This window comes from Bos indicus, chromosome 17, assembly GCF_029378745.1.
Source record: "Bos indicus isolate NIAB-ARS_2022 breed Sahiwal x Tharparkar chromosome 17, NIAB-ARS_B.indTharparkar_mat_pri_1.0, whole genome shotgun sequence".
NCBI lineage: Eukaryota > Metazoa > Chordata > Mammalia > Artiodactyla > Bovidae > Bos > Bos indicus.
The window spans coordinates 14,578,153-14,604,255 of NC_091776.1; the positions used below are offsets into that span (position 1 = coordinate 14,578,153).

At 39.6% G+C, this 26,103-nt stretch overlaps 1 protein-coding gene across 7 annotated transcripts in view; it reads right to left on the reverse strand.

Moving 5' to 3' along the window:
- GAB1 (GRB2 associated binding protein 1) overlaps nucleotides 1-26,103 on the reverse strand; it is a 127,909-nt gene that overhangs the window by 26,608 nt on the left and 75,198 nt on the right. For all 7 annotated transcript variants that reach the window (XM_019977517.2, XM_019977515.2, XM_019977514.2 and 4 more), the window contains one exon: nucleotides 9,727-10,021. In XM_019977517.2, the coding sequence (XP_019833076.2) occupies nucleotides 9,727-10,021 (295 nt within the window). The remainder of the gene's footprint in view (nucleotides 1-9,726; nucleotides 10,022-26,103) is intronic.

Genomic DNA, 26,103 nt, shown 5'->3' on the forward strand with positions numbered 1-26,103 from the left:
TGAATAATAACATGCGAGTATTGTATCTTTCACCCCGGATAGCTCAGTTGGTAAAGAATCCGCCTGCAATGCAGGAGACCCCATTCAATTCTTGGGTTGGGAAGATCCACTGGAGAAGGGATAGACTACCCACTCCAGTATTCTTGGGCTTTCCTTGTGGCTCAGCTGGTAAAGAATCCACCTGCAATGTGGGAGACCTGGGTTCAATCCCTGGGTTGGGAAGATCCCCTGGAGAAGGGAGAATTCCATGGACTGTATAGTCCATGGGGTCACAAAAAGTCGGACATGATTGAGTGACTTTCACTTCACTTCACTGCCATTTTTGGGCTCAGTGGTAAAGAATCCACCTGCCAACGCAGGAGACGTGGGTTCAAGCCCTGGGTTGGGAAGATCCCCTGGAGAAGGAAATGGCAACCCACTTCAGTATTCTTGCCTGAGAGGAAATCTCATGGATAGAGGAGCCTGGCGGGCTACAGTCCATGGGGTCGCAATGAGTCAGACATGACTGAGTGACTTTCACTTTCAATTATGATAGGAATTCATTCATTCACTCTTTCTTATTTATGAAAGGCCAGAACAGAAGATGGTGGAAAAATAAAACATTCCAACATTTATATGAGATAATGCCATAATTTCATGAGAACTCATACGAACCTCATCATGTCTGATGTTGGTTATAAATAGTGTTTCTAACAAGCCTCATGAAATTTTTACTGCTTTGATTCTGTTACAAATATAAAGAGATTTATTCAAGGGGATTTAGAATGCCATAGATTTATCAGTGACTCAGAGGAAATCCTTGTGGAGAGTTCAACTTCAGAGAACTATGAAAAATATTTACCCTTTAGAGAGCTTAGGAAAAACACACAACATTGAGGCAAGAAAAGTAGCAGAGAGATCACAGAGTAGTTGCTGCATCCCTTGTACCCTCAAGGGTGTGTTTATAAGTCTATTTCACATACTTCTGTCTTCTGCCAGAGATTTGGTGAAATTGTACAATCCAGTTCAGCGTTTACTTCTGACCAAACAAAATCAAACCAAACAGCCAAAACATTACTTGTATCAAACAGTATGAATTCTAGTTTTCCACTGTAATTCCTAAAACAAACTTTTCCAGGTGGTTGTTTTCATAGACACACTATTCCTATAGCAGAAACTACACTGGATGGCTACATACTAAATGAACTGAGTGATTCATCTTTAGTGGGAAAACAGTCACCCAGCTAAGCAATCAGTTTTGTCTCGCCTTGTTTTTATTAACACAATGGGACTATTTCATTTTTAACCTTCCATTTCTGCCACCTGTGAATGATGCAAGCGTCTCTCAATTTTGTGGAAGGAGGATGGGGATTGTTCACAATAAGTGGCAAGAACTAGAGAGAAACTTCCATTATGTTCACTAGCAAGCTCACGGAAGAAAAGACCTTCAAATAGCCGTGAACAGCAATCCCAATAGTTCCAAAAAGCATTAATGACTTGGGACTCAGATAATGGACCATCTTCAACGTTTACTGTTTGGGATGATTTTACTCACGGTAATTTGACTATATACTCAAGTCTGCGTATTTCAATGCCAGTATGGTGGGGTCTAGATATTCTATAACAGAAGATTTCTAGCCAAAGTTAACCAACTGGTCTGAAAGAAGAACCTTCCTTTGACCTTATAAAGACATGGGATTAGCCCCCACTCGACCCTATGAGTAGTTGAGCAGACTGTGTTTATCACCTTCTGCCTCACTTGGGTTTCTGACTTACTGATTTTTCTAAGTAATACCAGTATCGTGTTTCTGGGAATCAAACATCAGCATAGGGTGTGCTTCTGTGTGTAAAATTATTTCCTGTGTCTTAATTCAGAAGGCATGAAGAGAATCATTAGCATGTAGTAAAGGCTTAATAAGCTACTGTAGCAAACTCTTAGTTGAATTTTACTTAGAAAGCTCATAAGGACTGCTAAGTCTTAACAAGTTTTCAGTGAACAGAAGTAGATTGTTCTTGAGGAGAACCACAAATAATAGATTGGGTCACAGGATGCCTACCTTAATGCACAGATTTTTTACCTTTCTGCACATTATGGTTTCTGGAACCATAATGCTCTGGAGTAAGTGTTCCTCACACAAGACGGGATGGGGTGCCCAGATAATGCCTTGAAATATTCAAAATAATATATTTTTTAACCAAACATGTGCTTAAGCCCAGGGAAGCAATGACACTCTTTCTTATTGGTAAGGGACACTCTAACTTATTGCTAAGTTACAAAACTGACATGACAAGACCCTCTGAGTTTGTAACTTACTGACACACCCTACCTGAGCAAGTGGTGCATACATGCTAAGTCACTTCAGTCGTGTCTGACTCTTAGCAACCCTGTGGACTCTAGCCCCACCAGGCTACATGGGATCCATGGGATTCTCCAGGCAAAAATACTGGAGTGGGTTGCCATGCCCTCCTCCAGGGGATCTTTCTGACCCAGGGATCAAACCCGTGTCTCTTATGTCTCCCGCATTCACAGACAGGTTCTATGAGCACCACTTGGGACACCCAAGCATGTGGTAATAAAGTAATTTACAATATATTCACACAGTGGCGGGCTACATAGGATGTAGAACTCCACATGGAACATGGGTGGATCTCACAGACTTACTACTGGAAAAACGTCAGACTCAATGGTGTTATTTGTATAAACTTCAAGCACAAGCAAAACTATAGTGAGAGAAGCAAAATAATGGTTACATTTGAACTTCTTCCTGTGTTTTTACAAGGAAGACGCATGAGAAAACATTGTCGGGGATTGGATCTGTTCCACTTCTTGGTTTGAGTGGCGGGTTTCACAGATTTCTATTTCTACATCTAGATACAGAATGGATAAATAAAACTATATTGAACTGTACACTTTAGAACTGTACTTTTCACAGTCATTAAGTTATAGCTGAGTAAAAGAATAAATAAAAGGAAATTTAAGTCCCCCAATTAAGAAGCAGTGCTTTGCAGAAACGGGAGCAGGTGCATATCCTCACACATTAGTTTCTCTACTTTTCTAAAAGGAGGACTATCAGACAATCACATTATTTTTTTTAAAGCCAGTATTATCCAGGCATTTTGAGAAAAGCAACTCAACTGATGAAGAGGCAGTTTTTTACACACGCACCTGAAATGAGACCAGGAGCCTTTGCGCCAAGCTGTGTTCAACCCTAAGGCTGAGTTTCCTGGCACTTGTTTAGCAGATTTTATAGCTTCCACCTCAGTGTAGAAACAAAAATAAAACTGCACATTTCCAAGAAAAACAAAAGAAATTAGTTTCTAAGTCTCCAGACTACTAAATAAAAGCATTCATAGGAACCACACACAGTGCAATGAGCTAGAATTGAAAAACAGATTCAGCCTGCCAGCATTCTGAGTATTCAATAATAGCAATGGTCACCTGGGGCGGCGGAAATAACATGGTAATGATATTTTGAGAGGTTCCTGGAATCAAAACACAGGTCAGATTTTTCCCCTTTCCTTTTGTTTTCAGGGGAAAATTAGTTATTCTCCTAGGGATTGGGGACAGTTATGTTCTCAGACTGTAATGCCAAGCATAGTCTACTTCTTTTCACATCTACTGAAACTAGTTACAGTGAAGAATCATTTTGTGTTATTAATTTTAAGCCAAGAGTGGGAGCAGGTTTGGCTGTCTGGAAAGGGAAGAGCCCAGGGCTCAGGGGACAGATCTAGGTAAAGACAAAAGCACCTATTATTTCGTGAGTGGGGGTGAGATCTATCTGGAAGCATGAGAGGATAAAGCAGGTAATAAAGTTAATGGAAGAACAAAGACATTTTGATATTTGCCTTGTCATATTCAACTGTATAAATGTGATCACAAAGGGTAACAGTAGTTCTCTGTAGTTTAGAATTTGATACAAATCTTTAAAGATCAGAATTTTTAAAAAGGCATCTAGCAAAGTCAGTTACTACAAATGAATAGGGGAATACAGTGGTTGGCTTTAAAGCCTTTTTGCAGTTTTGCTGCTGTGTGTCGAAAACCAAAATTGTGGAGCAAAGTAAAACTGTGTGGATCCTTGATAGGACACAATGAAGACTGCTCATCTTTCACTGATTTATTCCAAGAAACTCAAGTCTCCAACACAGCCTAGTAAGACATTTCTACTGTGGTTATTTGGGAGATGGCCAAGATGAATTTGTAAAATATCTAAACTGTAGAATTGAAAAAATAAACACAGATGAATTCAGATATAGCTCAGGATCTAAAATTGAAAAGTACTGGCAAATTGAAATTCTTAGGGACTTGCTTTAATGAACAGAAAAGTCATTTGTGATTAACATAGCTATTCTTGGTAACCAACTCAGCATATATACATCAAATTTGATTAATCATACTGAATTTGATTAATCATACATTTTCTTATGACCTCTCGCTTCATGGATACTGTGAAGATTACAAGTTCACAAATTGAGAGCTTCACTCAAGACAGATACACTTCTAATCTGTTTTATAAGGATTTGAGTTTTGCTACTGAAAGCTATCTTTCAAGTTTTGAAACTTCCCCCTCTCTATACTAGGAAGTTTATGAAGTGAAAACAGACATTGTAACCGATTTTGACTACTAATGCCACTGAAACCGTTCCATTAAGGACAAAAATTCAGCTCTCAGTACAGTATCAGTTATAGTCACAGAGCCATTTGTAACTACCTAGGCTTTTCCTGGCCCTCCTGAGACAAAATCAGCTGCTCTCTATGCTTTTAGTCCCGTTTAGCAGAGCACCTATCAACCCGCATTATATTTCCTAGTATTTGCCCCTCTACTACTAGACTGGGCTTCTGAGATGGTGCAAGTGGTAAAGGAACTGCCTCCCAATGCAGGAGACTTAAGAGTCGTGGGTTTGATCCCCTGGTTGGGAAGATCCCCTGCAGTAGGGAATGGCAACCCACTCCACACTCTTGCCTAGGAAATCCCATGGACAGAGGCGCCTGGTGGGCCACAGTCCTTGTGGTCACAAAGAGTTGGACACAACTGAAGTGATTTAGCATGCATGCACTACTGTAAACTCTATGAAGGTAAGAAGTGTATTTACACACTCTCATGGTATCACACTTTAAAATACATGTATATTTTTATATATTATATAATACATTATGTTAATTATAGATTATACTAATTATACCAACTATACTAATATAGATTATATATTAATATTTTAATATATACTGAAGTATGACATATAAATAAATATAAACATATGTATACACACACACACACATGTGTATAACTTGTGCCATGCTGTGCTAAGTCATTTCAGTTGTGTCTGACTCTGTGACCCTATGGACTGTAGCCAACTAGGCTCCTCTGTCTATGGGATTGTTTAGGCAAGAATATTTATCAACTGTAATGAATTATTCTGGGTATGAATACTCTCTCATAAGATGCTCAGTTCTCTGCCTGTAATACTTCATCTGTCTGTGTCCCTAACTAGTCACCTAATATATATTGGTTGAATGAATGCCCAAAGCCTAGCAGATCCCTGTCAAACTCAAATAATTGGGTATATTAATGAATCGGTTTTCTCAAGCAGACAAAACTTACCTACTTCCTCGAGCTGACTGCGTGGGTGTTCATCAAGTTCCCAGATGATAAGGACCATTCTAAGGTGGACAAATAAACCAGACTCTATGCCTTCACACTTGTAAAGCTAATTTGGGATACCTGAGCATTAGCCATTCTCATCTGGGGGGTGATCAACTCTAACCACCCTATGAAAGTGCTTCTAAAAAATTACACACTCATGTTCCTTGACTGAAGAATGTACTAAGAGGGCACTGAATATCCTTTGTTAACTAGGAGAAGTATAAAGAAAACAAACAGAGAGACAGAAGAACACCTACTGGAGTCTTCAGATCAGCTGAATCTGTACCAATGGAAACAGAAGTCTGACTTCATATCCCCCCAAACAAATTCTAAATTGAAAAGGAAGTAGGTTAAAGAACAACATCGGCACAAAGACTATACAAATACTTGAATTATTTTAGCTGAAAAGCCATTATACAGTGCAACACATGTGGTGTCTAAATAAATCATTATCATTACTGACTGGCTGTTAAATAACCATTAAAAAGAGAGCCATCTTGTCCACTGGCAGATGAGTGGATAAAGAAGCTGTGGTGCATATATATACCAACGGGATATTCTTGTGGACACAGTGCAGGGAAGGAAAGGGTGAGATGAGTGGAGAGAACAGCATGGAAACATACACATTACCATATGTAAAACAGATAGCCAGTGGGAATGTGCTGGATGACTCAGGGAGCTCAAACCAGAGCTCTATGACAACTTAGGAGGGGTGGGATGGGATGGGAGGTGGGAGGGAGATTCGAGGGAGGGGACAAATGTATATATACCTATGGCTGATTTATGCTTCCCTGGCAGCACAGACGGTAAAGAATCTGCCTGCAATGTGGGTGACGTGGGTTCGATCCCTGGGTTGGGAAGACCCCCATGGAGGAGGGCATGGCAACCCACTCCAGCATTCTTGCCTGGAGAATCCCCATGGACAGAGGAGCCTGGTGGGCGCAAAGAGTTGGACATGACTGAGTGACTAAGCACAGCACAGCACATGGCTGATTCATGCTGGTGTATGGCAGAAACCAACACAATATTGTAAAGCAATTATCCTTCAATTAAATATTAAAAAAATATATATACCAAAAAAGAATTTGAAAAAGAACAGATACATGTGTATATATAATGGAATCACTTTGTTGCACATCTGAAACACATTGTTAATCAACTGTATTCCAATATAAAATTTAAAAAATTTACATAAAATAAAAAAATAAAAGATACATTGAATTAAAAAAAGAGCCATCTCATTTGTGACTTCAACTTTAAAATCCTCCACTGTACTCAACTATAGATCATGTCTGCAAGCAAGAAAGGAGCTTAACTGGATTAAGAAATAATACCCAAGGGTCCACTTGAACTGGGAACAATATTCAGTAACTTTACAAAAACAACCAAAGCTTTAATTCCATATGCGCAACAATTTATTGAGGCTTTTAATCAGCAGAACTCTATTGAAGTGCTCTGTGTCATTAGCCTCCTGTCTAAATCAGTCACCTCCTTCCCTTTCGCAGTGCTGTTTTCTCTTGAGCATTCTGGAGTCTCTCAGCAGGGGTTCCCCACTCCCCACTGGGCCAATCCCAGTCCTAGAAGCCTCCTGCTCCTGGGGGCTGCCTGGCCAGAGAGGAAACAGTGCTGACCTGAGCTAATTAGAGATGATGACTGTTTCACTTCAGTCCAAATCTTGATGTTGATTGTTAATACAGTTTTTCCACCCCGCACCAAATCTCCAGTGCTCCTAAATACATGTATTTGGAAATGCACACTTGTCAACATGAGGATAACCATGAAGACAATAGGGTCAAAGACCTTGGGCCACCTTTATTTCTACTTTTGGACTCTGCAAACCTAAATTAGTACTGGAGTCCCCTACCTGGGTTCTTAGTGTTTGTTTTAAAAAGAAGAGCAGTAGAGAAGCAGACAAGGAATATAAAAGGTCAGGACAGCTACATAAAAGCACCCAAAGAGGAATTCCACTTGTAAAATTCTTCTTGAAGTCTTTAATCACTCAGTTCTTCCAGGTTGTTGTTCAGTTGCTCAGTCGCATCCAGCTCTTTGCAGCACCATGGACTGCAGCACTCCAGGCTTCCCTGTCCTTCCCTGTCTCCTGGGTTTGCCCAAACTCATGTCCACTGAGTCGGTGATACCATCCAACCATCCCATCCTCTGTCTCCCCCTTCTCCTCCTGCCCTCAATTGTTCCCAGCATCAGGGTCTTTTCAAATGAGTCAGTTCTTCACATCAGTTGACCAAATTACTGGAGTTTCAGCTTCAGCATCAGTCCTTCCAATGAATATTCACAGCTGACTTCCTTTAGGATGGACTGGTTTGATCTCCTTGCTGTTCCAGGGACTCTCAAGAGTCTTCTCCAACACCATAGTTTGAAAGCAACAATTCTTTGGCACTCAGCCTTCTTTATGAATTCTCATATCCGTACATGACTTTTGGAAAAACCATAGTTTCTTCCAGGACAGGAACCCAAATATTAGATCCTTAAGAAAGTTTTCCCTTGCCTCTATCATTCACAGCCCTCTTCTCCAACCAGGGAGGAGTCTACTCCCCCTCTGCGTCCTTCCCTAGCCCCTAAGCCTGCAGGTTCTGCATCCCTCCTTCCATTCATGTAGACAGAATACGACTTCCTTCAAAAGCCTCCAGTTCACAGTTGGGCTTCTCTAAGAAGCTTTTCTTCACTACCTCTGTTTCCAAACTCAGGTCCTTCTTCCTCCACATGCTTTATAGGGCATCTGTGTTTAGTAAATTGAGATGTTTTTTCTTTTTCATCATGTTTTGTGACTGATTCTCAATTTTCTTTTCATAGGTATTGATAGTCACCTTGGCTATTTCATAACTCCACAATCCAATATAGTTTAAAAATAAGTCCTGTGTCCATTATTAAATGAATGGATAAAGAGGATGTGGTGTTTACATATATATACATATAATGGAATATAATGTATTATATCATGATGTGATATGATATACTGTAATATACACCATCAATATAAGATATATAATGGAATACTACTCAGTCATGAAAAAGTCATGTTGCCACTTGCAATAACATAAATAGACCTGGAGGGTGTTATGTTAAGTGAAATAAGTCAGACAAAAAAATACAAACACTTTATGATATCACTTAAATGTGGCATTTACAAAATGTTACAGACTAGTGAATACAACAAAAAAGAAGCAGACTCAGACATAGAGATGAAATTAGTGGTTACCAGTAGGGAGTGGGAACGGAGAGGGGCATGGTAAGGGTAAGGGACCTCAAGAAAAGGGCATTAAGAGATTCAAAGGGGATTAAGAGATTCAAACTATTATGTATAGAAAAAGCTATAAGGATATATTGTACAACACAGGGTATATAGCCAATATTTTATTTATAAAGAGCATACCCTTTAAAAACTGTGAATCATTATATTGTACAGCTGTAACATATAAATCCAGAGAAGGCGATGGCACCCCACTCCAGTACTCTTGCCTGGAAAATCCCATGGATGGAGGAGCCTGGAAGGCTGCAGTCCATGGGGTCATGAAGAGTTGGACACGACTGAGTGTCTTCACTTTCACTTTTCACTTTCATGCATTGGAGAAGGAAATGGCAACCCACTCCAGTGTTCTTGCCTGGAGAATCCCAGGGACGGGGAAGCCTGGTGGGCTGCCGTCTATGGGGTCACACAGTCGGACACGACTGAAGTGACTTAGCAGCAGCAACATATAATACTGTACAGCAACTATACTTCAATTTAAAAAACTTTAGAGAGTTAAGTCGCATGAAAATGTTATTTTAATAGGTTGAAATATCAAGTATCAGCAGTGTTAAGGTTTAACTTAGTATTTATACTGGAACTCAAGAAACACTTTTAAATAAGTATGCCTTCCTGTCATCTTCAGGACATTATTTAGACCCTGCCCCACAATGATAGTCTTTCTTTCTAAAATTTACATAAAGTTTCTCTCTAGATATTGAGAGGTGTGCTTTTTCTACATGTTGTTACTATTATAAAAAATATATTGTGTAACTGAAATAACAATGAATTTTATGATGGCTTTTAAAATGCAGTAATAAAGGAGAACTCAGGGTGCATCACAAAATCCTGAACTTAACTTACCTTCTTCTGTAGGATTAAACCCACAGATGTCACAAATACAACGAACCCACTTATTCATCTCCTCCTCGCTGTCGGCTACCAAGTAGAAAATGCGGTCAATGGTGTTGATATCAAAAATGTAGCTGTTTTCAAACTCTTTTTTGTTAAATGTCAATCCAGCATCAACTTGCTGACATAAATTTAAATCAATAATACGGATAGGCTTCTTGGCGTGATCATTTTTGTAATATTCCAAGACATCTGGGTCTCCAGTTAAACGGCCACTGCGTAACACAAACCATCTCCTCTTCCAAGCCTAGGAACAAAACAAAAATATTCACCCAGTGTTAAGCTGAGAGAAGTTTTTCAGATGCACATTTGTCAAATCAAATTTACAAGATCATTGACTAGAGAAAGTCACATATGCTGTTTTGTTTTCATAGAATAAGCTACCATTCCTGCCAAGTTTACTGGTGTCTCCTCAATTAACTCAATAATCTGTGTGTATACACACTTATTGTTCTCTATCATCTGATAAAGTATTAGAAGACACTGATTGATATTAGAAGACATTTACACTGATGTACTTATCAAGTCAACAAATCAAGGAAGATTTAGTTTTCATTAAATATGAAAAAGTAAATGGTGCTGGAAAACCCAGATATCCACTTGCAAAAGAATTAAATTAGAACCTCACCTTATATTATACAGAGATGAACTCAAAATGGATCAAAAACCTAAACGTAAGAGCTAAAACTATAAAACTCTTGGAAAAGCACATAGGGGAAGCTTCACAATGTTAGATTTGACAATGAGTACTTGAATAGGACACTAAAAGCATACGAAAAAAAAGAAAAACAGATAAACTGGATCAAAATTTAAAACTTTTATATTTTGAAGGACATGCTCAAAGGGTGAAAATGCAACTCACAGGATGGGAGAAAATACTTGCAAATCATATATCTGGTAAGACATTAATGTCCAGAATATACACAGAACTCCTACAACTCAGCAGTAACAACAGAAATATACAACTCAGTTAAAGAAAGGGCAAAGGACTTTCATATTACACCTAAAGAAGCCTAGAAATTCTTTCACTACTACCCTCTTTAACCTCAACATTGATCAAATGAAAAAAAAAACAGAATCAATTGTCTCAAAGAGTTGACTTCATCAGTTTTTAAACCCAACATCTCTGCCCAGAGACAAAATGAAGCCTTACTCTTCTGTGAGGGTCTTCCTGAGTGGGCAGTCAGACCAAAAAGAGGCCCATTTTGGCAAAATTCAAGTTATCTACTAAGAGTCATTCTCTGCTCTAGACTGAACATACAGGGTCAGACGACCAGGAAGTGGAAGAACCGAGAAATGGCAACTTATGAACCCCAAGGGAATCAAATCTTCTTCATGGACACTGTCCACTTCTGTCCATCTGGAGAACATGATGCGGCACCAGTCTCATCTCAGTCCCCTCGTTCTGGAAAAGTGTAACAAGACAGAGTATGTCTCTTCCGGTGACAACCAGCGGGTACTGACAGCTTTGTGCTTATGGCGTGTTCAGGAATTTTCTTCAGAGCAGTATATGAGTTTGGTGCTCTACCTACAGTGTGTTCAGGCTTCCCAGGTGGTGCAGTGGTAAAGACTATGCCTGAGAGTACAGGAGACACGGATTCGATCTCTGGGTCAGGAAGATCCCTTGGAGAAGGAAATGGCAACCCACTACAGTATTCTTGCCTGGAAAATTCCATGGACAGAGGAGCCTGGTGAGCTACAGTCCAAATGGGGTTGCAAAGAATCAAACATGACTGAGCAACTGAGTGTATACACACAAATACACATGCACGCACACACACACACAAATAGTCTAATCAGACAAAGAATGTTCATGACATTGGTAATATAACGTAGGCCAATCCCCCTTCCCCAAATATTGTTTGTTTCCTCGTTAACAAATAGATCCCTTTATTTAAAAAAATCTACAAAATTTATAATCACTAAAAGGAATACTAGTAGTGCTATGATATGGTCTCTCTCTCTATATTTTTTCTTTTGCAGAAGTTGGCAACTGTAACACAAAAGGCATGACAGTATCCACTAAAAACTGCTTTATTTTATCCTGAAAAATACCTGCAAACCGAGAGGAGGACTAACTAAAATCCACATAAACTTCTCCAATAGATGTTTAGTCTCAGCCTCCATAATGACCACCTTTTTTTAATAAATTCTGACATGAGTTAATTTTGACTTGTAGTTCATTGATGGAGTCACAGCTAGGAAGCTGTGACAATTCTCTGAGGCAGAGAAAATGAAAATTAAGGGACTGGAGTGGTGCAAAAAGCAGTTCATTTGGTCTATAATCATTTGGATAACTGTACTAATAACTGAATTAACTAGGGTGATAACTTCAGGTTTTAACATTTTAAAAGATTATTTAAATTGAATTCACCCAAGAAAATTTAGATATATTAAGAACTAAGTCAATAAAATAATCAGTCCATAAGTTATTGATTATACTATAAATGACATGCTAGGTGCTTGCGTGAAGAAATGATAGGAAATTGATGATTTCTTCTCTCCAAGAATCTACTGGCTATGAAGAAAACACTCATACATGCAAATATCTGAGAATACAGCAACTCTAATAAAATATATGCAGGACTACAGACAGAGAGGCCTGGCAGGCTACAGTTCAAGTGGTTGCAAAAGAGTTGGACCCCATGACTTAGCAACTCAATAACAACAAATTGTCAATGGACAGGCATTCCTTCATGGAAAAACTTATGCAATCCTTTAATAAGCAGATCAAGTAGAAAAATCACAAAGACCTAAAATATTATATCTGTACTTCTTTAATATCATCAAGATTTTTCAAAAATATTTGGCTGCACTGGGTCTTAGCTGTGGCATGCAGGATCTTTAGTTGCAGAGCTCAGACTCTCTAGTGTGGTGCATAGGGTGAGTTGCTTCCAGGGCATGTGGGATATGAGTTCTCCCCAGGAATTGAACCTGTGTCCCCTGTATTGCAAGCTGGATTCTTAACCACTGGACCACCAGGGAAGACCCTATCATCAAGATTTTGAATTAATTTCTCAGTCTGACTGCAGCTCAAAGTTAAAAGCAAACGATTAGTGTCCAGAAGAAGGCAGTGTTGGAGTTCTACAGATGCTTTAGATAATACTACAAAGTTATAAAGTGTTAAATTCACATGAATTTAGCACTGGATTCTGGATTATAAAAATCCATTCATAAATCTATTTATTTCAAAATAAATAAATATCATCTCTTAGTAAAACTCATGCCCTCATGGATACCTCCTTATCAAGCAGTAAGCTTTAAAAAGGGAGAGACAAGTGAAGAAAAAGGAAAACACAGTACTATGTCACTTATCCAGGGCCATCAAGGATTCGTATCTTTTTCTAAGTGATTTCTCCAGATGGTGAAAGTTCTGTCTTTAAATACAGAAATGACTTTTTAAAACTTTAATGTGGTTGGTGCAAGGAAATCTTTCTAAAATGCCTTACTACATAATTCATTGAACATAATTCACGCATCCCCCAATGACTCGACTAAATATCACAGGCATCAATTTCTATACTGTACTTCAGTGCAGCTCTCAGGCTGTAAGACGTATGCAGAGTTGTGTGTTATTTGCTCAGTCGTGTCCAGATCTTTGCTACCCACGGACTGCAGCCCGTCACACTCCTCTGTCTATGGAATTCTCCAGGCAAGACCACTGGAGTGGGGTGCCATTCTCTTCTCCAGGAGATCTTCCCGATCCAAAGATCGAACCTGGGTCTCCTGCATTGCAAGCAGATTCTTTACCATCGGAGCCACCAGGGAAGCCAGTATGCAAGGTTATCTGCCCCTATACTAAATGCTACAATACTGTTGTGCTTGTATAGTCCATCTCTAAATTCTTAAATACAGTCATTTTATTTTTCTCTTTAATCAGCTGTCCCTTCTCCTGCTAATCATATGATTTCTGGATGCCCAACTGTCTCCTGTCTCGGGGACTTTGCACATGCTGCTTCCTAAGTCCAGAATGTTCTTTCCTCTCTTTGCCAGGCAGACTTTGACCTTTAGGTTTCTCTTTCTTGACCACCCTCAACCCACCACTCCCCAGTGTAGAGTAGGGCATAATTTTAGGGATCTCATCACTTACCTATGTAGTGATTTTTATAATTCTGTGATCTAAGTTTTCTTTGTATTTCTTTATTTAGTATCTAACTCCCCAAGCAGACTGTAAAGTCTGAGTAGACTGTGACCATGTCTATTTTATTCGCCATTACACACTCAGTGCATAGCCCAGGGCCAAGTACTTAGAACTATTTATACAATAAACAGAATTCCCGTAAGACTGTGAAGTTGTCACAATTTTCAGACTATTAGATTAGATATATGGGCCACCCTGAATAGAAAGTCATGCTTTCAAAACCTCTTCCACCTGAGAAAAAGAGCTCCAATGCTGAATGTATACATAATAAAGTAGACACAACTGAACTTTGCCAAACACAGGCACAAAACACCCCGGGAAAATGACAAAAACAGAGAACAATGCAATCTGTCCCTTTGCTACAGTTCACGTGTCAGTCTTGGTCATCCAGTTGACTGCAGCTCCCCCATCCATTTCTGTGTTTCCCTCTTGAAATGATACTGTTAACATGTAAAAGGCCCTTGGAAACTAAAATAAACAGCCAAGAAATGAGCAGCAATGAATCGCAGGGCACTGGGCAGATTGGGCTAGCGATTACAGAGGCTGAGAAGACATTATCTAAGAGATGAACCCTTGCAGCAGGAAATTACAACATGAAAACACAGAATTTAGCCAAGCAGCACCTGCCACTTATTTATTTATTTTTAACATGGTCCAAATGTGAATGTTTGTCTCAGTCACAAAATGAGTCACTCTCATTGAATCTGGCACAGATTAAACTGGAAAACAAAAGCAATTACATAAACTACACACTTTAATAAGGCAGATACAAAGGTTCTCTGGATTAGGGTACAAAGCACAATTTAGCCACAGAATAAAGCTTGATGCTCAACAAGAGAACTGACATCAGCACCCTTGCTAATCACAGCACAAAAGCTTCTCTATGTTTTGTCTGAGCACAAAATGGGTCCACATAAATCAGTCTTTGTTATCTGAAAATATCTGGGATTCTTAAAGTTTGCCCTATTTTTATCCTTGCTGCCTTGGTAGCCCCGGAGAAAGCTGTACATTGCCTTACCAATTCTACACTGCAGTTACAGACAAAAAAGGACACTTTTTTTAGGAAACATTCAAAGCCATTTTAAACAAAATACATGTGAAAAATCATTTTACCCACTGGCTAACAAGCAGGTGTGGTTAAGGGAGCTATGCAAACATTTATTTTGTTGTCATTTCCTACATGCAACAGTCAGTTCAACCTGAAGTTGAATAAATGATGCGTTAAAATAAGATTGCATCAGCAGGTCTGCATTTTGAAGCATAACAGTCTGATGCCAGTGTCCCATCTCAGGGTTTCAAGATTAAATTTGGCTTCTATATGAAAATCAAAAGAGAATAGCACAGAGAGTGCACAGATCCCAGTGGACATATATTTACATCAGACGGTGAAAGTAAGTATCTACAATGCTTAGAGTACTTCCATTGCTTTTACCTATCCTCTATATTCGGTGACTGCCTGCAGGATAAGCCAAACTCTCTCTGGCAAGCTCTCCTAGCTTTTGCTCTCTCTCCAGCCCCACTTTTTGCTGCTCTGCCTTTCAACTGCATTGGAAATATATGCAGGTCCCTTAATACTCTACTTCTGTACTCCCTCTGGCCCTGATACATTCTGGCCCTTAGCACATAATCCATTCCTAGATTTAGCTCAGACTTTGGGAAACCACCCCTGAATGGCCCCCTCCAAGCTCTCCGTTTCCCCCTCATTTCCAGTTACAGAGTTTGACATCCCTACAAGTCAGCTTCTTGAGGACTGGAGCCATGTCCCAGCAAGGTGCTCAGGCAATGCTGAATATGTCAAAGGAGACACGGATAAAAATACAGAAGTTCTCACACTCTCTATGCATTATAGGGATATTGCTGCTGCTGCTGCTGCTAAGTTGCTTCAGTCGTGTCCGACTCTGTGTGATCCCATAGATGGCAGCCTGCAATCTTCCCAGCCCATTTGCAACTGGGCTGAGAAGAATTATTCAGGAAAGATAGAGGTGCATAAACCATAAATTCATCTGTTTTAAAACTCTACAGCTATGAGAGGTTTTCTTGTTTTTTTTTTTTTTTTTTTTTTTGGCCACACCATGCCACATGTGGGATTAGTTCTCTGACCAGGGATTGAACCAACAGCTTCTGCATTGGAAGTGTAAAGTCTTAATCACTGCACCAAAAGGGAAGTCTCAGCATAGGGCGTTTCAAATGCTCACCAGGTGATTCAAATGTGCTCAGGCAGAATTAGGCTGGTTTTTGAAAGAGAATTAAGCGAACAAACAAGTATAGAGGTTCTTTTAAAATTGTATCTAATTCCTTCTCTTCTCAAGCCTTCTACTGCCACCAAAGCAGTTTATCTGTTCTCTTCTCATTTTTGTCCACAGTATTTATCCCACCAGAGAGTATATTTGAACTCCTTTCTACTATCGGAAACCTAACCATTCTTCAAAGTTCTGTTCAAATCTTTCCCTTGTCTTGCCACATCTGCTCTCAGGAGTCTTGGCCAAAGTCTTCTGCATGGCTATGGACAGCTTAGAACCATCTGTTATCTTGTCATTTTCACTGGTGGCTCAGACGATAAAGAATCTGCCTGCAATGCAGGAGACCTGAGTTCGATCTCTGGGTCGGAAAGATCCTCCGAAGGAGGAAATGGCAACCCATTCCAGTATGCTTGCCTGGAGAGTCTCACGGACACAGGAGCCTGGTGGGCTACAGCTATCTTTCTATGTACATTTCCAAATGTTTCATATACTCATGAATTATTTTCCCAACCTGACATCCAGTTCTTTGAAAGCTGAGACCATTCCTTACATTTTTTTGTGTCTGCTGGGGAAAGCCAGTGAACTTAAATGAACGAGAGAAAAGAAGAAGTCCACTGTTATTAGGGTAGCCCAAACTCCAACTTCTCAGGTCGGTGTACAAAACCATACTTATTATAGATCAAAACAATACTTACCCTCCCTGCCTCTCCAGCCAACACACACATTTTGCTGTTTTCAGTCTAACACATCCTCTTTCTCTCACCCAACGACCCTACTCTGCCTTCAAGAGTTAGCTTAAGACCTCTTCTTTGCAGCTTTCCTCAGCTTGCTCCGAGTTAAGGCGCCTGACCGACTTGCTCCCACTTCTCTGAGCTCCCAGCACACAGGTCCTAGGCAGTGTGTTCCCTTCGGGTGGTTCACAAAGGCCTCTAATGACTCCATCCAGGTCTGCAGGTCTGTCACAGTCCCTGAATCCTCAACTTGACCTTGACTGGACAAGCTGAAGAACAGCACTTTCTATATTCTCGACTCAGCCGCCCTTCCATCACGAAACATCACCACTGTAATTTTACTAACCCACTATTATCCTAGGAAATTGGTGGAAAAAAAGAGTGGAACTTTCTTATTCTGAAATCTCTTAAAGGGTATTTCACGACTGAAATTTAAGGAAAGAAGGTCACAACTGTGAATTCAAAACTTATGTATAATCTTAGAAATCTGTAAAATGTTAACAAAGATAGGTGTTTCACTAAATGAAAATGCTATTTTTTAATAAGGGAGGTTTTAATCTAAACTTCACCAGCAGGATAATGGTTAAATAAATTTCGAGATATAGATACAATAATAAATTGATGCAAAACATTTAAAAAGTGAGACAAATCTGTACATATGAAAAATGCACGCATGCTCAGTTGCTAAGTTTTGTCCAGCTCTCATGACCCCATGGAGAAGGAAATGGCAACCCACTCCAGTGTTCTTGCCTGGAGAATCCCAGGGACGGGAGCCTGGTGGGCTGCCGTCTATGGGGTCACACAGAGTCGAACATGACTGACATGACTTAGCAGCAGTAGCAGCAGCATGACCCCATGGACTGTAGCCCTCCAGGCTCCTCTGTCCAGGGGATTTTTCAGGCAAGAATACTGGAGTGGGCTGCCATTTCCTTTTCTAGAGGATTTTTCCAACTCAGGGATCAAACCTACGTCTCTTGCAGGTGAATTCTTTATCACTGAGCCACCTGGGAAGCACATATATGAAAAATACTCACAAGGTAATTGTTAAACTTAAAAAAAAAATAAGCTACAGAATTGTATGATTTCATTTTGTCTGAAATGATTGTGTGTATGTATAAACTATGTTTAGAGAGCAGGTCTGGAAGGAGACACACCGGAAATGTTAACTGCGGTCATTCCAGGAATAGGGTTGGGAGGGTCAGACCAGTTTCATATTTTCATTTTATATGATTTTGTGTCTGATTTTTTGTCAAGGACTTTCCACTCAGTACTGTAATAATTTTAAAAATATTGCATGTTTTAAAAGCTTATGCTTCAAAATGTTCTAAAAAACGATGCCTATTAATTAATATTTTAAAATCTAGGAATGATGTACATAAGACAAAAGAGCTTACATCTGTATGGAAATGCATATTCCTCTTCATATTCTGCAGTTAGTGAATAAATTTAGCCTTTCTTTTAAATATAGAATTCCAGGATACATCTGGAGAGACTGAGTCTTAGTCAGGAAACAGCTTAGACAAAGTATAACTACTTTGTTTTAAAAACTGGAATTTAGAGGGTTAAAAAAAAAAAAAGGAAAGTTGGAAGCACTTAAAATAGAGAAACAAATTTCTTCTCCCAAAGTCTGGTGGTCTTAACATTCTTACCATTTTAATTTATTTGAAAAACCATGTCTGTAAACGGTCTTATACTTAGATATTTAAATATCTAAAATAAGCACTTTGGGAATTACTTTTCCTATTAAAAACATTAACTTTCCATAATAATAATACAACTAGGGTAAATAAAATAAAGAAAAACAAATTAGCCATGAAGCAGGGACAAAAGAAAACCATTTGCTTTAAAATACTTGAGTTGTTTTCCAGGAAGCACCATCTTTTCTCATAGCGCAAAATAAGGAAAAAACAGGCTCAGTGGAAGTTTCCACTCCATTGGCTCTGTCATTAAGATCATCTGTTCCAAACACACACAAGCCTAAAATTTCCTGTTTTCAAACTATTGTCACCATCTTCTAGCCTAGTGTTATCTGTGCTAACTTTAGCTTAGTAATATAAACAAAAGAATACACCAAAAATAATGCAAGACAATGCCTAGAAGTAGGCTAACAACTGTGCCACAGACTTCTTAAATAGGGGTTTACATACAGTGTCTGGACAAAAACAAATTAGCTAGACCTAAAGCAGTTTCATAATAGCAAACCTAACAAAAAAATAACAAAAATCAAATTTAACTCAAACACTATGGTAGCTGGAAAGAAATTTCAGGAATTTTAAATGATTAATGCAAGTGCATCTCATTTGCTTGTTGAAATCATTGCTAAACTGATGCCTACTTCAAAACTGGTGGAAGTCCTACATTAAAGGAATAAACAAAACAGCAATGACAAAAATTCCCTGATATTTTATAAACACAAACTAGTTCTTATACCTTTTGGGATCATTAGACCGCTCTGCGAATCTTATAAAAGCAATAGAACCTTTTCTTTAAAAAAGACACATAAATAATATCGCACAGTTTCAGGGGTTCACAGGACCTCTGGGCCACATGATAAGAATGCTTGAAACAGGACTTCCCTTTAATACTTCTTACTTCAAAGAAGAGTTTGATATGAGACTTTGGACCCCAACTAGGCACATTCATTTCTAAAATTCCACAGGAAGGTAGGTCACCTCTCAATACAGCATGGTGGGGCAGGTTGAATATATATTTTAACTTGTGAATACTAGCTCATCTCTCATATTTCCAAGTGTACGGGTTATGGGACACACTAACTCTGTGGGTTTCCGAGGCTTCCTCATCCTGACAAGGAGGAGGCTGAGAGGCAAGAGACTGGCTAACAGTGGATGCACGATAAGCTCAAAATGTCCTGTGTGGCTGAAGGCTTGAACCTGTACTGGGAAGAAAGACCGCCTGCCTTGGGTTTCATTTCATCTCACCCTTTTCCTGTGACCAAGTCCTCTAAGAGTCAGTGTGCTCACATCAGGGTGTGATCACAGGGCAGTGGGGTCAGGGAGTCCACCTCAACTTCTGGAATCAGCCTTCAGCCTGCCTTTGCCCTAGACGAAAAGTATTTGGGAGTCCTATGCCATCTGGTTACCTGGAGATTTAGAAGGGCAGCTGTAGTTACTTACAGAGCAAGTGTGTCTTTTGTATATCTCCCTAAGAACCCATGGAAGCAGAGGTAGCACAAATGTCCAGACAGATTCCTCCCAATTTAGCTGAAAACAGCAAAGGTACCATTAAGGGATGTGAGCTTCAGACACGTCCAGAGTCATCAAACCATTCATTTCATCTCTAGGAATCTCACTAAAGGCAATAATGCAAAAGACAGCTAAATACACAGGGCATCCAAGCACTCAGAACAATGTTGGTTATATGAACAAATATTTGAAACAATCTAAATATGCAACAATAGGTAGGGTGACCAACCATCCCAGTTTCCCCAGGACCATCCCTATTTTTACAAGTCAAAATTCCACATCTCGGGAAACTCCTCTGTCCTAAGCAAACCAGGAAGCAAACTGGTGACAGTAGGAAATTGAGGAAATAAATTAAGATACGCTTCTATGAAGGAGTCTGACACAGTCATTAAAATGATGCCTCTGAATGGCATTTTAAAGATTCCCCCTCCCCCATGGTTTGAAAAATTTCCAAACACTGAGAGGGCTTGGCCAGGAACTAATCTTTTCCATTTTGGAGTAGCTGGAATCTGCTGTGAAGGGAAACTGCAACTCCTTCCTGTCTATCAGTACCTTCTCTGGTGCTCGTCACCTGCTCCAGGTGAAGCTGACTGCTCCAGGGTATCCAGAGCACCTGTGCAAATTTCTATTAGAGTAAGCTTCTCCTGACTGTCATGAAGACCTTTGAACAGCTGTTTCCTACCCAAGATCTTGTCTCATTTCTCTTCCATCTAAGTGCTTAGCAGAGTGCACAGTAGGCAAGGACGTGGTGCCTTAAAAGACCAGTGTGACAACTGTTACCTCAACAAATGGATGAATGACTGAATGTCTCCGGGTGACCCTGAAGATGCTGTCTCTGCTCTTTACAAACCCAGTCTCTGCATAAATTAATGCTATGCCAGACCAACAGTGGGTCTTCTTATTGCTGTAAGAGTTCAGCCACAAATCCTGTCAAATCTCCTCCTCTGCAAGGTTCAGTCAACAAAAAGTGAAACCACTTAATCAAGATTAAGTCAATATGAAACCATATGGAACCATGCCAGTGTGCTACAATCCAGGAACCACAACCTCAGACAAGTCCATACAGTATTGAGACGTCTACGTATTTTAGTTATAAAACATTTATGTTAGTGTATTTAATTATATATACAACTAATTCTCCTATATGTTCAACTTTGGGGGGTGTGTGTCTAATGACATCCCTGTCTCTGAGGGTAGGATGTAATATCATTAAGAGAATAAAGGCAACAAGCCATGTACTGTGAAGAAGTACAGTAAAAATGGACAGGTTTAAGCGAAGAATAAGATGTGAGAACTTTAAATTTTGTTGTTTCAGTGCTAGGAAATTGATATCACATCTGAAAATCACCAGATTTTCTAGCACAGATACAAATTCTAAGTGCAGTTTTAGAGCAATGCTGTCCAGCAGAACTTTCTGCCATGAAGAAAATGACTGTGTTGACCATTACAGCAGCTACTAGTCACATGCAGCTACAAAGAACTTAAAACATGTCTGGTGCAACTCAGGAGTGGATTTTCCAGTTCATTTAATTTAGCCACGAGTGTAGTTGCCATCATGGGACGGTGCTGCTTTACAGTCTATTTCTTCGACTTGAGCAAGAGGCAATACCAACTGCTAAAGAGGTTGCAGTTCTAAATAAGAAAACCCACAACGAATGTTTAAAATTGTGAAATGTTACTGTAGGCTGCTGTGCCTGAGATGCTAACAATTATGTGAATATGTTTCCTGATTTTACTGTGCCCCACAAATGCATGTCCCCTGCATTATTTTTATTAATATTATTCTTGGGAAAAGAACATGCTTGCTTAAATAGTGACTTTTTAAAAAAATATAACACTAATAACACTTTGAAATTAAAAAAAAAAAGTTTATCTTCATAAACCCAACAAGTGTCTAAACTCTTTCTTCTTTAGCTATTCAATTGAAAAGTAATAATTAATTCTGGAAAAAAGCTAGCATTTTTAGTTTCCAGCAAAACATACAAAAACATTCTCCTTTTCTCCCCTGCTTTGTACTGAACAGTCAGAATTCACGATAAAGTAAAACAGTGCTATTTGGATGACACTTCAGAAACAACACTTTCACATTAAGAAGCAGAGGAGAAGCATAAAGTGGTACAAAACAAAATTCCAATTTCCATAACTACATTTATCTTGAATGAGCCAGAATAATGCTTTGTATAATTTTCTTCTTAACATGAAACTCAATCTAAAGCTTCCGGAACAAAAGATATGTGGCAATGAAAGGCTTCCTTGGAAAGGCATGCTTCCAAAGAGATGAATTATGCATTCTGGAGTCATTGACTATAAAGCACATTAAGTTCAGGAGGCAAGGAAGAAGAATCTCACCCAAAGAGAAGTAAGCACAAAGCCGAACACGACGCAAAAATTACTCCACAGATAATGAATGAAGAGGATCTTGGATGGGACCATAGAAGACTGAGCCCGAGTGTTGACAATGATGCTCTCCTCGCTGTCTCCCTTCAGTGATAGAGGGGAGCATTATCCTTTGCAAAGACATGATTATTTGGGGGAAAAACACTTTTTCATTCATGTGACATCCAGATAATCATCTTACCCTGTAAGAAAAGCTGTTGATCATTTACCTCTCTTTTTCAACTAATCAGCACCATCTTGCCCGTTCTATGATGTCTTGGCCCTCAAAAGAGCCCAGCTTTCTTTTTTCGGTCAACTTTCCATCTCCCTCTACACCACCCAAGTCTTATAATCTTTGACCAATAGGAAGACAAAAGGGAAAGACTAGAGATCTCTTCAAGAAAATTAGAGATACCAAGGGAACGTTTCATGCAAAGGTGAACACAATAAAGGACAGAAATGGTATGGACCTAACACAAGCAGAAGATATTAAGAAGAGGTGGCAAGAATACACAGAAGAACTGTACCAAAAAGATCTTCATGACCAAGATAATCATGATGGTGTGATCACTCACCTACAGCCAGACATCCTGGAATGTGAAGTCAAGTAGACCTTAGAAAGTATCACTATGAACAAAGCTAGTGGAGGCGATGAAATTCCAGTTGAGCTATTCCAAATCCTGTAAGATGATGCTGTGAAAGTGCTGCCCTCAGCCAGCAAATTTGGAAAATTCAGCAGTGGCCACAGGACTGGAAAAGGTCAGCTTTCATTCCAATCCCAAAGAAAGGTAATGCCAAAGAATGCTCAAACTACCGCACAATTGCACTCATCTCACATGCTAGCAAAGTAATGCTCAAAATTCTCCAAGCCAGATTTCAGCAGTACATGAACTGAGAACTCCCAGATATTCAAGCTGGATTTAGAAAAGGCAGAGGAACCAGAGATCAAATTGCCAACATCGCTGGATCATTGAAAAAGCAAGACACTTCCAGAAAAATATCTACTTCTGTTTTATTGACTATGCCAAAGCCTTTGACTATGTGGATCACAACAAACTGTGGAAAATTCTTCAAAAGATGGGAATATCAGACCACCTGATCTGCCTTCTGAGAAATCTGTATGCAGGTCAGGAAGCAAGTTAGAACTGGACATGGAACAACAGACTGGTTCCAAATTGGGAAAGGAGTATGCCAAGGCTGTATAATGTCACCCTGCTTATTTAACTTCTATGCAGAGTACATCATGAGAAACGCTGGACTGGATGAAGCACAAGCTGGAATCAAGATTATCGGGAGAAATATCAATAACCTCAGATATGCAGATGACACCACCCTTATGGCAGAAAGTGAAGAAGAACTAAAGAGCCTCTTGATGAAAGTGAAAGAGGAGAGCGAAAAAGTTGGCTTAAAGCTCAACATTCAGAAAACTAAGATCATGGCATCTAGTCCCATCACTTCATGGCAAATAGATGGGGAAACAGTGGAAACAGTGTCAGACTTTATCTTTTTGGGCTCCAAAATCACTGCAGATGGTGACTGAAATTAAAAGACTCTTGCCCCTTGGAAGGAAAGTTATGACCAACCTAGACAGCATATTAAAAACCAGAGACATTACTTTGACAACAAAGGTCTGTCTAGTCAAAGCTATGGTTTTTTCAGTAGTCATGTATGGATATGAAAGTTAGACTATAAAGAAAGCTGAGTGCCGAAGAATTGATGCTTTCGACTGTTGTGTTGGAGAAGACTCTTGAGAGTCCCTTGGACAGCAAGGAGATCCAACCAGTCCATCCTAAAGGAAATCAGTCCTGAATATTCCATTGGAAGGACTGATGCTGAAGCTGAAACTCTAATACTTTGGCCACCTGATGCAAAGAACTGACTCACTGGAAAAGACCCTGATGCTGGGAAAGATTGAGGGAGGGAGGAGAAGGGGACGACAGAGGATGAGACAGTTGGATGGCATTACTGACTCAATGGACATGAGTTCGGGTAAACTCCGGGAGTTGGTGATGGACAGGGAGGCCTGGCGTGCTGCAGTCCTTGGGGTCGCAAAGAGTCAGACACAACTGAGTGACTGAATGGATTGACAGTGGACTGAAAAGAACAGTGACTGGAAGGATTTACATGTACATGATTTAATGCTGAGGACTGGGAGAGAAGGGCTGGGGGAAAGAGAAAAAGACTAGTCCAGGTTCAATGCATGATACTGGATGCTTGGGGCTAGTGCACTGGGATGACCCAGAGGGATGGTATGGGGAGGGAGGAGGGTTCAGGATGGGGAGCACATGTATACCTGTGATGGATTCATTTTGATATTTGGCAAAACTAATACAATTATGTAAAGTTTAAAAATAAAATAAAATTAAAAAAAAAAAAAAAAAGACTAGCTATTTCTGCTGGTCCCATTTGGCAGGACCCAACTCATCCTAAACTCCAAGAAAAACTGCTACCCAAGCTATACAGTTCATAAAAGCTTAAAAAAGAAAGACCATATGTATAATAATATAGACATATCACATGCAGTTGACACAAGATAACTTGTACACTTCTCTGCTTTAAATATGTTAGAAACCCAAGACAATCAGTCATTCACAAAGTGCTGGCATCTGAGGTAACAGATGACAACTGAGTGCACCTGACTTGCCAGCTTGGAAGTTCACTGAAGTCTGCAGAAGCTAAAAATAGCCACACAAACATGTTTACAACATTGTGAAAATACACGATTCACACAGTTTTCTAAATATAAACCTTGAGTTCGAAGCACAGGGATTGGCTCTGGGTTTTCAGAGACGTCACTGGGACGTCCCACACTTGGCCACAGAAATCCACATTTCAGGCTTTTAGTTTAAATATATAATTGGTGGCATTTAACTAGAGTGAAGGTGGAGTGGATCTGGAAGGGAGAGGACAAGCAGGGAAAAAAAAAATGGTATCGCTTCCTCCATTTAATTAGAGGGCTTCAGAAGACCACAAACCCCCAGCTCCTTGTGGTGGGATCAGCCTGTCATGAAATTCTGCAAGAGGATATCCTGTCTATATTTTTCCACCCAGTATACCCACTCTCCGATCTAGTCCCTGCCCCGTTCCTAAGACTGTAGGTGCTACTGCAGTAGATACATGTAGACAGGAAGTCAGATGGAATATGTACATATGTGTAAAAGTGCCTGCAGCCCACTTGGTCCATGAGTAGTGTAGGCATGTTAAAGGCAACAATTCTGTGGCTGTGCTACATGGCTTGTGGGGTCTTATTAATAGTTCCCCGACCAGGGAATGAACTTGTGTCCTTGGCAGTGGAAGCACAGGGTCCTAACCACTGGACCGCCAGCAACAGTTCTAATTCTTGTGCTGTTCCTAAAAAGTGAAATCATTCTAGCTCAAACACAGGGGGAAATTTCTAGCTAAAACCCACAATGCTTTATCAACTGGGATTGCTGGCAGAAGGGGAAGGGTGCGCTAAGACTATAAACATTCAAAGGAGTATGTTATTAGTGTAGGAAAAAAATATTCAGTCTAAGTTATGCAAAATTACTTTTTGTTATTAATTGCTGGATAGAATTTGTTTAGATTTTATCCTCTGCATTTAATTCTAAAAAATCAGCTATTGAAAGAAATAAGAAAAAGAAAAACCTATAGCAAGA